The sequence below is a fragment of the Protopterus annectens genome, chromosome 14.part0 (assembly GCF_019279795.1).
Source record: "Protopterus annectens isolate FY-2018-M chromosome 14.part0, PAN1.0, whole genome shotgun sequence".
NCBI lineage: Eukaryota > Metazoa > Chordata > Ceratodontiformes > Protopteridae > Protopterus > Protopterus annectens.
The window spans coordinates 407,832,908-407,847,950 of NC_056748.1; the positions used below are offsets into that span (position 1 = coordinate 407,832,908).

The following is a 15,043-nucleotide window of genomic DNA, read 5'->3' on the forward strand; positions in this document are numbered from 1 at the left end:
AAAATTAAATAAAACATTCCTGACACTGGTGGTTCCCAAATATACCTCAAGATTTTAAAGCAGCCCAAAATTAAAGTTTTGCCCAACAGTCTTAGGTTAATCAAATGACCGTCTCTGTCAACAGGACTCCACAGGTTTTTGCAGTCTCCATAAATCTTCTCCCGTCTCAGAAATTACTACTTTGGCCTCTGTTATAGTCTGCTTCCACAAGTATTCATCAAACGTCTTTGGCTGCTCCTTCCAACAATGTCTGCAATACTTCTTTAGCCCTGGCCTTAAAATGACACACTTTTACATCTGAAATCAATTACCTTGCTTCATATTACATTGGCTAAAAGAAAAAAAATCCCTATTTCCAAACTAATCACAATCTCCCTCATGTAATAGCTGCATTTCCCCCACCAGATGTTTTATCTATTTTCCATATAATACTTGCTCTCTGTAAAATTTCTTTTTACTTGTTTAATGCCTTTATCAGGCTTTATATACCAGTGGAACAAACACTGCCTATTACAGATAAGGCCTCCCCACCACCTCATCTCCCCATTTGAATCCCCAGATTGAAGCCCAATGAAATATCTGCTGAACCTTGACAAGCTGGTGCAACAATTGCAGCAGGGCATTATCTGTAATTCCAGTGAATTCTCTTCCCAAAAGGTAATTATGTAAGGATCCCGAATCCCATTAATGGTTAGACATTATCATCACATATCACAGAATGGCTGCTGTCTGCCTTGATTATTCTTTCAGCTTGGCTACTAGAAGAGATGTTCTCCAGTTTCCTATTGTCAAAACTGTCCCACAGCCAACCTCTGAAGAATCAGTAATGATGATGAATGGTTTGGAAAAGTCAGGGGAAATAAGAACTAGTTCTGAGCTTCAATCTTCTGTAAAACTTCCTCAGCTTCTGATGTCCACCTGACTTATTCTGACAACTTTTCTTTAGTTAGATTTGTAGGCAATATAAAAAGATGTGAACTTGGGGATTAACTGCCTATAACACTTTACAAAATCAAAATACTCTCACTTACCTTTTTCATTTGGAGAACTGGCCATTTCTTGAAAGTTACTTTTTTCTTTTTGTGGTTTGACTAATCCCTCCCATTATAAAATTGAGAAATCTCACCTCAGTCATCTATACTTAGCACACTGGAGCAATAACCGTCAGCCTAATCTGCCTTAAGCAATCCAATACTGCTTGAATGTCAGGAAGATGCAAATCCAGTCTTCCAAATGGATAACAGTATAATCCAAATAGGCTTCAGCTGAAGAATGGTGACGATTTTGTACATGATCCATTCAATTTTGGAGCAATACTGGAGCCCTACAGAGGTTTTAAAGGGTGAGACTGTGTATTGAAATAACCTACCTGCTGTGGGGAATTCATAGGGTTATAGGTTGATACTAGGCTATCTGCCCTAGGGCATTTATAAGCCTAGCCAGAGTGTGTTTCACTTTCACCACCCTTTTAGATTAGTTGACTGTGTCTCTGTATAGTAGGTCACAGAAGGTAGCCCTTTTAAGGTTAGTTTACTGTACCTCTGTCAAGCAGGGACACAGAAGAGATCCCAGGGGTAAACTTATAATCTCCCATCCACTTGTCAAGATTTCTCTTGAAGAGGGTCAGTGAGGGGCTCTGCCTAACATGGATTGGGATTTTGTTCCAGAGTGAGGGGAGCCTCTTGGATATGAAATCTGTCCCTCCAGCATGCCCTATTTATTTCTGTGCTGAGGTTCAAGTCCCTGGAGCATGTAGCTCTAAGGGATTTGGATTTCCTGTACTTTTTTCATTAACGTTTAGTTAAGGAGATCTGCCAATACCCCTATGTATGATGCAGAGCAGTTAGAACCCTCGCCCTCCCTAACTACTCTAAACTCATCTACCATGGGCATCAGGTAGCTTTCGAATTTGAAGACACTGTTGAGTCTCCTGAAGTTGTTACAAAGCTGGATATTACATCTGGTTTTGGAAGAAGCACAATAGGATCTGTTCTAATCACAGTTTGATTCTTCTATTACACCCCAGTTTTAACATTTCTTGTACCTCCTCTCAGACTGCTTGCTTCCGTTTTTCAATAATTTATATGGCATTAGATAAACTTTTTCTATGGAGACTATTTCTATGGGGAGTTTGATAAGAGTTATCCTTCAAACTATCTCAGAAAAGACACATTTGCTCCTCTTGGACTTCCTGCCTCTAAGGCTTTGAATGGGTGCTATCCACTATCATCTTGGATGTGGATAACACTCACACTTCACCACAGTCAGCTGAGACACCCTCCAGGGAATAAAGACATTTATATGTCAGATGCGTTCTGCTCAGGTATGTGTCATTTTATTTAATGTTCATTTCCATGAATCCAAACGAGTCAAACCCATTTTCACTAAAAACTCATTTCAGAGAAAACCTTCTCCACAAGAAATGTATCCTAAAAATGTTTTTTTTTTTGCAGGGGGGACAACAGGGCAACAACCCCCCCCCCCCCCCCGCACCCCGCCTTATTTATATATGCTACCTTCATGGTCTCACAACCACAGAGAAAATTAAAAACAAAACACACAATCAATCAGTACTACAGCACAAGCATCTACAGATCGAGACCCTACAAGAAGAGTTCATTCCTCATTACCATGGATATGTTCTCTCTCTAGCACGACTCATTTTATTTTCCTACCATCTCTTCTGGCAACTTAACAAACATATTTGGAGGTCAGGTATACTGGGATTTCCTCTCCTCATCCCATGTACCAGAAGAAGCAGAAGCTTTTGCCTCAACTGTAACATGGCAAGAGAAGTAATCTCCATGCCCCACTTCTCTTACTAGAGGCATACATTTACCAAGTACTGTTTTAAATAACCTTTGAGAGGTAAAACAGGCTAAGTTGTGGTTATCCTGCACATGAGGCATATATATATATATATATATATATATATATATATATATATATATATATATATGTACTGCTTTAGCAAGTGATTCCTTTACATAATTTAAAGGAATGCTCATAACATAATATTCTTTCTAAAAAGGTAGCAAAGCTTTTGGCATTTTGTGGGCCTGCATGAAACATCCACCTTTTAACTGCCAGCAGAGCTCTCTTGAACCGGTTTATAACAACTGCAAAGATACAATGAGAAAAGTACTTTAAGACCATCAGGGCAAAACATTAAATGAAGTCCCTTGTCCCGAGTTGGTGGTACTTCACGAACATCTCACAGCACGTAATGAAGAGAATGTACACGCTGGTTTACAAATACCATTGAATATGAGGGAGAAACAGACAAATGTTGGTTTTTAAAACTGAAATGGAAACAGTTGCACACCTCATTGCTGTCTGTGACATACTAATGGCAGGACGACTGTATACTGAAAGGCATAATAATGTGGCAGAACTGTTGGACTGTGCAAACATAATACTGAAGTGACTGAAAAACGCTGGAAACATCAGCCACAAATCATCAGAGAAAATGATGAAGTTTGTATCACATGGGATCATCCATTACCAACAGTTCAAAAGACAGATGCTAGAAAACCGGATATAGTGGTCTACGAAATGAAGACAAAAGTAGCATTGCTCATTGAAATCACCACACCCAGTGACTACAGCGTCTTGCATACAGAAAGACAAAATCATAAAATACCAGGATTTCCACATAGCAACAAGAGTAATGTGGAAGATAAACAGACAGTTCCATTAGTAGTAGGAGCAACGGGTCTTAAAAAAAGAATCTACAATCATATTTAGATATGTTACCAATACATGTAACTCCATATGAATTTCAGTTGTTGTCATTATTAGGCGCACTGCAGGTGCTACGAAGAGCACTTTTGGCTGACATCAAAGACTGAAACAATACTAATTTCATGAACTTTAATCGTACATTGGCTTAGGAATGGGGTCCAATTCCAGTCATGGTATAGAAACCCAAAAGACTTGCAGAAATTAAAAAAAAAGAATGCAACATAATAATTACATTTTTCTTAAATTTAACATTTAACTACATGTATCATTTCATAAAATTTGAATACTTAAAGAAAGAAAGGTAATGCAAAAGAAAATCTCCACAACTATAAAATAAAATACTACCCACTTTTTTCAATCTTCACACTGACAAACATTTCTTGCTTAGTAAATTCATTTGCATCTTCTGTATTTTTGAACAGCATCTTATATTTTACTGTAAAATTTCTTACACATCATCCTTTCCTCTGTACATCTTCCCTTTGTAAAATTCTATGAAGCCAAAATATTTGACTTCCAACATAGTTTACATTAAGAAAGTTTCTCCTCATTACTTAGTTGCACAACCATTTCTGCACTTTCTGATATACTACTCCATTTTTAAATAGTTTTTTTTTTCCAAAGTCATTCTAATCTTATCATGGCATATTCTGATACTCTTTGCATTGTTATTCACACCCTTACTTTTCTTCCTTCACAAACTGGAGTTATACCCTATCTCATGTCATTGTTCCATTGTCAGATGATACCATCATTTTTTTCATTTTCCTATCCTCTTGGCTCACTCTTCAAAATTGTGACCTCTTGAAAACCTGGAATAGTAGTCAACACATTTCCCACCATTTTATTGTTCCATTTAACCCACTGTCACAACCATATATATTTTCTTTTTAACATTTTCTTTGTCAAATTTTGCTAATTACATCAACATAAAACTAATGAACATATATTCATGCAGTGATATAAAATGGACTGGAGGATTAATTTGCCAATCTTCCATCCTTCACCTTCTAAAAATAATTCCTTTCCTAAATGGATTTAAGTTTGATGCCACATAAAAGATGTACTCAAGTCAAATTCCACATTGATCAGAACTTCATACACAGCTGCTACATAGCTACTCATGCCTAAAATCACCATATTCATTAAATACACTTATCTATGAGATCTCAAAATTTCTCCACCTATTTACTTCTCAATTTTATTCAATTACCATCCACTTTAGTGTTGCTTTTTCAGATCCATACTAAATACTCAAAACTTTACCATAACAAAATAAATATTCCCAACTTGTACCCTTACCTTTCTCTATACTTAATCTCAGGTATTCACTGCAGGACTGTAGTTCTAGTAAAAGTATTGCAAACTTGACATTTTCCAACTATAATGACTACTGCATAATGTAATGTACTGGAACATTCAGTACTTCAAATTTCTCCTCTGCTATTTTTCATAACTTTTATTAACCTCGTAATGACTCCCTTTAAGTCAATCCAAATAATAAAGGACTAGTTGGGAAGCTTTGCCTTATTCGATTCATCATGGCTAATTAGTCTTAGTGAATTTTTTGCCCTCCATTTGAAGGTCTTCTGACTGAATGTCTCTCGCATCATTTTCATTTTGGAGTGAGGTGTTGTCAGCTAGGCTGAGGGACTGTTTACCAAACGGAACAATATTGTACTTTTTAGCATTTAGTTTTAGCCCATTTTCTTTGCACCAGCTTCAATATGACAGACGAGGATTTCAGGATCCAACTTACAGTCATCCTCAAACCTGGATAATCAGAGATCATGTCATGGTTTTTCATTTGGAGATCAGAGAAGCACATACTGAATACTAGAGGACCTAGCAAGGATCTCTGTGGGACTCCTTTAACATCTCTGATGAAGTACTTGCCACTCCCACTGTTGTGGTATTGTTCCTTTGACAAATAGGTTATCCACCCAACTACACAGAAATATGTCTGAAGCACATTTAGCGCATTAATTAGGTTAACATGAGGAATGGTATCAAATGCTTAGATGAGTTCAAGATATGCTGTATGGATGTGACCAATGTCCATGGCTTGAATTAATCTCCCACAGATTCAATAGACATGATACATCCTTAAATAAAAACTGCTGGAACTGAAGTCTTACAGTATTTTTAATATAGCTCATTAGGTTAGAAATTATCCATTTATGGCCTCAGAAATGAGGCTTGGGACATCCCTCCTCAGGACTCGTGGTCAAGGAGCCACAATCCTCATCACAGACACCAGTGGGGAATGTTGACTGACAGAAAAATTGTATTTTCAGATGCAGCTCTGCACAAAACACAGTTTCCTTAAGGGCACACAGAGAATGCATACTCCAAGTCCTGAGGCTGGACATCCTCTCCACACTGACTGCCTCAGAGTTGCGTCCTCAGCTGGGTGTTGCAAGCCAAGTCATCCACCACCCTGTGTGTGTAATCAGTGCTCTCTGTCCCTGTTCCAAGTAACTGACACACGCACACGGAGATCTGATTTTATCTCTCTCACACACACACACCCCTCGGGAAGGCTGGCAAGATTTACCCACTATGCCACCTCCACCCATACTATAAGGTAGGAACTGCTACCAGAACACCCCAAAGCCAGACACTCTAAGGCTCTTACCAAGGCACCAATTATACTTGGCAAAATTAATACTTATACAAATGGTAGTGTTTCCAAACAGCAAGAATTTCAGCAATGTGAAGCTACAGTGCTGCTAAATAAATGCAACTGTCTCAAAATATTTTCTGAAAGACCAGCCACAATGAAAGGTTTAGGTATATTTCATAAAAATAAATATGACAATACTGAATATCTATTTACAATAAAAACATGAGTTTCAGTTTACAGGAAATATAAAAACAACACAGATGGAAAAATTCAGACAGATACAGAAAAACAATATTTAACTAATATCACTATATTTTCCTGACTGACTGAAAAATTACTGTTCCCTAGAACAAGGCAAGATGAAGTTGGAGGAGTGTCTCTTGTCAGGTCTATTAAAGTGCTGAGTGCCTCTATCGCATTAGTCATGAATATCTAAATGCAATTTCAATGCTGGCTACAAAACACCACATCCGTTCACTTGACTCTGTGGTTCCCACACTACCCGCTCAGTAGAAAATGAGTCAGGATTTGGCACAGATGCATCATAATACACACACACACACACAGACAAAAAAAAAAAAAAAAAACAACTTGAGCTGAAGTCTCTAATTCCAGACATATTTTTAAGTCCTTGGAGGAAAAGGTGAACTGTCTTGTTTCTGAAGACTGAACATCCTCATCATAAGACTGGTTTGTCTTCCAGGTTGCTTGTCCATGCAGCAGTTGTGACCAAGGCTGAAATATTTTCCTCTATAGTCAGATTGGCATACACCAATCCTTTGGCTTTGCACACCTCAGCAACTGGTTCTTTGTCAGCTTGCTATAACCATCTGCTGAAGTCCTTGCCTGTTTTCCCTGACTAAATTAACAAAAATAAATAAAACTGTTGTTAAAATGAAACTCTGTACATTTACACTGTGGCTGCTATGAGAACACACACCTTCAGTGACAACTGCTTACAGGCTACTGAAGTTCAATTAATATCCCACCAAGCTGCCACCAAGAAGCAACAGGTCCCTACTCTGGGCCAGCAATCAAGGAGACTCTATCCTCACCACCGAATCCCATGAGGGATGGTCACTAAGAGCAAAGATGGATTCATGCAGTATTTTCAGATGCAGCTCTCTGCATCAAGCACAATTTTCCTTAAGAGCACACAGACTACACTCCATACCTGGGGCTGGATTCTCTCTCTCTCCAGGCCCACACTGACCACTCTGGAGCTCTGTGTCCTTGTTCCCAGTAGCTGCCACATACCCTTGGATATTTGAGTTTTACACAGACATGGACACACACACACACACCTTGGAAAAGTTGGCACATATTTACTAGGTGTGCTCCTTTCTGCCCAGACTCTGAGGTAATCACACTGTCAGTCAGCTACCTCTTACAAAGTGTACCCAACTATACTGTGTAAAATTAATATGAATAAAATGAGTGTGTGACCAAAGCAGTAAGACTTTCAGGAGCAGCCACAGTGTCACTAAAACAAGCTTAAGTACTCTCAAGATATTAAAAGGATTCTTTAAAGGACCAGCCACAAAGAAAGGGATTAAAATATTTATGATAAATAATCAAACAGAAAACAGAAGAATACTGAATACAATAAGCAACAGAGTTTCAACCACAGATATATAAAAAATACAGTTGGATAGTTTCTCACAGATGCAGAAAACAATATTAAACTATTCTCACTAAACGTCCCTCACTGCCTAAAGAAGCACTGTTCCTTGACTACTTACAAAAGCAAGGCAAGCTGATGAGTGTCTTACCACTGCAAAAGCCAGGTGATGTCTGCCTTTGTCTGTGTGGATGTATGAGATATGCATCCTGTAAGAAATATTTCCTGTCAGGTTCCAAAGTGCTGTTGCAAGTGTTCAAAAGAAACCAGATGCTGGTTAGAGGATGACATCACATCTGGTCACCCGACTCTGGTACAATACATACAAAGAGCTCTAAGATTTGTGGTAGCATCTGAAAGCTACAACACAATGTCAAACTTCCCACCCTTCTAGGGTTCTCTGATAAACACACACATTTGATCAGTTACAACAATAATTAATATACATGCATACATTCTTTCTGTCTAGCAAGACCTACTGTTGATGCATTTTTAACACAAGTAACTTTACAAATATATTTTTAACTCGAACATCTGTACAAATCAGTATGACAGTCAAATAAAATTATTTACAAAACTCCAGCTTGCTGGCATACGTACACATGTACTGCCCTACTCTCCCTAGCACAGATGGCACTACCTCATAACATCATAGTTACTATATATGAAAACATAAAACCTGAGCATCATATTCTTCAAGCCACTCAAAAAAAACAGTGCACTTCATCGAGCTAGTCCATATCTATCAATCTGCTAGGAAAAGCATAGCTTCATCCAGAGTTTTCCTATCACTTTTTTTGCAGCCCCCACTCTTTCTAACCTACACTCAATATATATTAAGAAACTGGATGCATTCTTTAACAAGATAACCCTCCAGTCAGAATATATCTCCTGGTTGCCCTTAAACAATTACAATGGACTGAGCTACACAAGCACTGCAAGACAATAGTATTAATCACTTTGACTGCACCGGTGTGCCACACTCAAGGCCTAACATTCCATGTGAAATTCCTACTTTACAATAATACCTACAATAATTAACATATTTTCAGGGGCACCAGACTTTACTGAGAAGTAATGAGCAAAGCGAAGTGGCAAGGTACCTGAACATATAACAAATTGGGTACTATATCTTAAAGCATGAATATATGTTTTTACAGAAGGTAGTACTACTATACCACATTCTTCTTAAATTTAAACAAATGCACATTGTCACACCAATTCTGTGATTCTTTACAGAACACCTAATATAATTATACCAACAGACTATCATACAGTCCAACATACTGTTCTGTGGCAGTTGAAGATGATGTATACAGTAACAAGTTTGTGGCAATCCATCGAAGTGCATTTTGGTCATTGCAGACTTATTGGACAGCAAATCTATCAAACTAAATCACTTCACAGAAAACAAGTAGTTTTTACATGATCAAGTTTACCTGTACCACCCCCACACCCCCTACCAACATAAAAATACTAACTCAAAATCACACAATACTGGATAATTGAGTACTGACTTACCTCTAGTATAAAACAATCCTGCAAAACATACCGCAGTTCCATTCAAATTCTAACTGAATTTTACTTAACTAACTTATTTCAAATAAAACGCATTCAAAGAGAGTGCACTTCAAACAACTACTGTTAATCTACAGGACCACAATACAGCACAGTGACTGCCACAAAATTTAACAGCCACAGTTCTGCAGACAGATAAAAGCTAAAGCTGTTTGAAAGACAAGAGTTTATTACTTACACTCCTGAGATGAACGATGACGAAATGTGAATCTTAAATGACTTCGATTTACTTCTTCAATTGGAATTGCTACCTAAAACATTAAAGTGATGTTACGCAACCATGTCTCACATTACTTGTTAAAACAAAATGTAATATAATCTTAACTAACTTTCCTAATTGAATAAATGTACTAAAAATTAATAGTAGACAGGAAAAAAAATAATTGCAAATCTCAGAGTTGCAAGGTCACACTTTTCATACAATGACCTCTGCAAATCTATGTCTCTGTTACAGACAAGCAATCAATGTATAAAGTAAATTTTATTAGCAGTTTCATGAATGATCTACAGACTGTAACATACAAATTTTAACAAAAATATTTACCTTAACAGTTTCAAACCACCGTGGCTGCTTTACTTGATAATATATCACAGATCTGTACTCAGAAATACCTTCATCTCCAGCTCCAGCATAAATGACACCCTTTAATTGAAATAAAATCAGATATTAAATCAATTTAGGAGTACAAAAATAAAATATTGATATTAACAAAACCTCAATCAATAAATTTCACTTCAACAAAATGAGTTCATTTAATAAGACAAACATTGGAGGTCACCCTTCCTGAAGGCAACATTTTTATGGTGGCGAGTTTTATTTATTTTTATTTAGCATTTGTTCACCAGGATAGACTGACTGGGCTGACAAGCAATACTCTTTTCAAAGGAGGTCCAGGGAGAAAAGCTCTATTAAAATAAGCAATTAAACAGTTTTTTAAACAAAAACATTTATACAAGCAATATAATACAATGTGTAAAACCTACAATGTATATAAAGTATGACTATTATACATATACAATAGATGCATTGGAAAGACATTCTGGGGAACATAATTAGAAAGAAAAGGGAGTACAGAACTATAAAACAATTGGTTTAGATTTTCTTTAGAGGTAAATCCATTGAAAATTAGTACAAAATTAAAGTAAGAAAGCTGTCATTTGAAAGATTTTTTTTACAGCAATCGACTTGTGACTATCAGTACAGATGAGAAAGGCAATGTAAAAACAGGTTAAAGAGGGGGTTAGTGTACATATTGTGGAGATTAGTGGAAATAGTGGAAATAAACAAGTTACATATGTAACTTTTACAGAGTAGAGAAGGTAGTACATGTAAAGTACAATGGGCAGTGTAGAGGAAGGCGGTAGTGAATACTGACAGGTTGTATGCATCTGTGAAGGTTTAGCAGAGATAAACAAGTTTAGCTTAAAGTATATAGTAGGAATTATGTGATAATATATGTGAGAATCAGCAGCAAGATAAGAGGTGTTAAAGGGATTAAGTGTTTGACATGACATGGGGGAAGGATAAGAGGGGGTGTAAGTGAGCATCTTTATCCTGGAAGAAAAGCCCATTACCAAGTGTTGTCTAGGTGTTGCTATGGTTAAATTTTAAAACTACTTATTTTATCTGCTTCATTTTAAGTCAATTTGAAAATGGTAATTATATCCCTTCTAGAAGGCTAGAGGCTGAGCACTTAGAAAAGCATCATATGACATTCACCAATTCACTTCTTTCAACAAACTCTGTCCTATGGAGTACATTCGCGACTGCAGCATATGCTAATAAAGAACACCCTGTTTTGTGCACATTTTCACAAAGATAATTACTATCAAGAATGTGCAACTGTACCCACTTGTGAGACAGCTACTCAAAAACAGTTTAAGCCTTCTAATCTAAACAGGTGGTACACAAAGAAATTCTTATAGGTTTGCTTGCCCTCACAAAAAAAAAACAGCTTTAAACTATTGCCTTATCTTGAAAAATAAATTTACCATTATATACATTATTTATTTTAGTGATTAAATCTAAACTGTTACAGTATTTCCTTTTACTAGGTAGAATGGAATGTTAATTTGAATGAATGTAGGGCTCTTTCAGAAAGATGTACACTAGAATTTCAGGAAACATTCTCTGCAACAGTGAAGCATAACATATGAGTTTACTTAATTTTGTTTTGCCATTTTCTTGACCAGATATTTCAGCCTGCGCTACTACCCCCTAAGAGAGACGGTGCTGATCTTGTGTCAGTGTTCTGTCAGTCTTAATCTGTGTAATGTTGCCGTTATACAGACACAGCTTTGTTAACATCTGCGTTCTGCTGTTTGAGACCTTTGTAGCTTTCACAGGTTTGGTACAGATCAAACAATATAACTTAGTCATTGCAAACAGTAAATGCAAAACATTCTAACAAGGCAGTTACAAGGACTTACGTGAATGGAGGGAGGCTGTTTATTATGCAAGTACCTTGCACAGCTTTACTGTCTTCCTCAACAAAGGTCAAATTAACAGTAAATTATAACACCTGGATACTGGAGAGTTACAGCCTCATGTGCAGGATAACCTCAACTTAGCCTGTTACCTCTCAAAGGTTATTTAAAACAGTATGCCCTATAATTTATACAACAACTTAAAGCAGAATCATTACTAAAACATGCTGCTTATGCTGCTCCTACTTTAGAACTATCCTAACTGTGCCATATAGCTCTTGATTACAGTTGCCACAGCAAAAGGAAATGTATTGTAACAGCCATTTATACAGCCTGCTTATTGACAGGAAGACCCAGAGTTCCCTAATTTTCAATTAAACGAAAGATCATCAGGATAAAACAAAAGTCAATACACTTGCAGCTAGCTGAAGCCTCATAAAACGTTTTCTGTATTTCACCAACCCCTCCCCCAATTTACCAAACTGAGTTTTCAACTTTACACTCCCTTACTTAAATAACATTCTTCCTATGCTCTGCCCAACTTACGTGTTGCCCCATTACCCCCTCTTCTGTCTTCTAATCTTTCTTCCTGTTTTATGTACTGTACATAATCAACCAGGATCTTTATCTTTTTACTAAAACATTCTCAGCTCATTTAATAAAAATCTAAACTTTATTTTCCCTATTGTATAACCAATGTAATTTGTACAAATCAGATGTTCTTTGTTTGATAATTGCTATTTGTAAATTACTTGGAACTGTTGCTGTAATTCTTCCTAAACAATTTTACACAATTCTTTTAATAAGTGAGCTTAAAGCCATATTATTGATTGCTATAACTTGGACTTCAATCACTTCCTTGTGCGCGTCCCTAAACTGAGCCTGAAAATGGTCCAGTGAGATCAATCCTTTGTTCTGGTCAACCAGTATTCATAAATACATACATGGATACATACATAATGTTTAAAAAAAGTTCCAAGACTGCACAACTAATGGGAAAAGAGATGACCACAAGCTGACTCAGTGTCAGTGCGCAAGTACATACAACAGGATAAGCATCAAGTTTCCATGAGAAATGGCAATCATTAGTAGTTCAATATTGGCAGCTTTAATATTACTAGTTAAAACCTTTTCCAGTTAACACTCAAGCAAGAGTAGGGTACCAGGTAAAACTTTGAGCTCCTATTGAATGAAACAAATAGCTGATTACTAAATTCAGGGCCATTGGTATAATGTGATATAGTTATGGGGAAGAATGTATCCCACAACACTAAATCCGTGAAACACTAACTATAGCAGTAGACTATAACACATCATCTAATTTATCCTTCCTTACCTTCATTTTCATTGTGGCCTGAAATAGTAAATGCTATAGCTTCCTACCTTCCTTACATAGAACAACAATTATTGTTGGTATACAGTGATGTAGGTGGGATTATTCTTATGTGCAGAGTTGCTTTAAGTTCTCTTCAGTACAGAAGCCTTAATTCCCAAAGAGGGAAATGAAGGCAATAGAAAACAAATACCCTTTGATTGTGTTAATGAAATAAAGCACCAGATGACAATCCTGTGTTTTACAGGTTAACAGACAGTTTAAAATAATAATAAAAACTAAAATATTTGAAAAAACATTAACAGCCATAAAAAATGGAGATTTGATGACAAACATAACACTGAGCAAAATATGAATCCAAGGGATTAAAAAATGTATGTGAAACCATCAACTATTGTTTTTGACAAATGGTTACACAATACATATATTTATGTATAGCTAGCTATGTGTGTGTATTATATACATATATATATATATATATATATATATATATATATATATATATCATAACACAAACACACACAGATGTATAACAGTATATATCATATGTATACCTATGAATCTAAGAGTGTAGTGAACACCTGCATAAATTTACACAAACAGAATATATGTGCTGACTACATGATAAGCAAAAAGATGTTGATTTGGAAACTGTTTTATTTACATTTCTTTCCTGGAATGGCACAACTTGGAAAAACACTTCTGAGCCATTCCCAGTAAGAACAAAATCCTCCAAACAAAGACATATAAAATCAATAAAAAAGCATATGCAACATAAAAATAGAATAATGTGTAGCTGAAATATAAGCATACAACTATGCTACAAAATAAGCACTACACACACAGTACGAGCAGATACAGCTTTCCAATTCAACATTTAAGATAAAAAGCAATATTTTGTTTTAAAAAAAGGAGATTTTTGTGCTTATTTGAACAGTTCCACAAATTTCCATACATCAATAGTTAATTAAATCAGAGCTCACAGTAGACAGTCTTTAAAATAAATACAAGTCACAGCTTAAAACTTGTGGGAATTTTTAAATTAGCATCCTGATACCTACACATCATTGAAACATGGACATATAGAAAGAATTACTCAGATAATGCCTGCATAGATAAAGTACAGTTGCGTACACTTACCATAAATGTAGGTGTTCGAGAGTATTCACTATTGTAGTCATTACATTTGGGTTATCTGCTTGCAGGTAGAGCTCAGGCAGCCTGATTATCAAAGTCTTGGGTCCTGCGTTGGTTGCTGTCTCCTCTTCCATGATGTCAGGTAGTCAGGGGTATAAAGCATGCAGCGGATGCTATTACATCAGATTTTCTTGCCCCAGATGTCAGGTGCCCCCATAATGGGAAGCAATTATATACAAGGTTACACCTCCAACAAAAAGCAAATACACCAGAAAGCTTAAATACAGTAAACAAGAAAAGAGGTATAGCCAATAGAAGTCAGGGACTGGAGGGAGGGTAACCAGGACTGCAACAGTGAATACACTCTAAAATCTACATTTATGGTAAGTGTACACAACTGTACTATGTTCTTTGTGTTTCACTGTTGCAGTCATTACATTTGGGTAGATTCCCAAAACTAAGGAAGGGAGGAGGCAATTAGAAAGCATTAGGACCAACTATTAGGCCCTGCAAGACTGCAGTGGCAAAACCAGCTCTGGATTTAGAAAAAATTGTTAAGTGGTAATGCTTGGTGAAG

The 15,043-nt window shown here is 36.5% G+C and overlaps 1 protein-coding gene across 1 annotated transcript in view; it reads right to left on the reverse strand.

Annotated features, from left to right (window-relative positions):
• The window catches only part of DOCK1 (dedicator of cytokinesis 1), a gene marked incomplete in the record, with an annotated part of 4,741,214 nt that overhangs the window by 3,710,414 nt on the left and 1,015,757 nt on the right, over positions 1-15,043 (reverse strand). Inside the window, 2 exon segments of the mRNA XM_044056178.1 lie at positions 9,748-9,820; positions 10,114-10,212. Coding sequence (XP_043912113.1) covers positions 9,748-9,820; positions 10,114-10,212 — 172 coding nt within the window.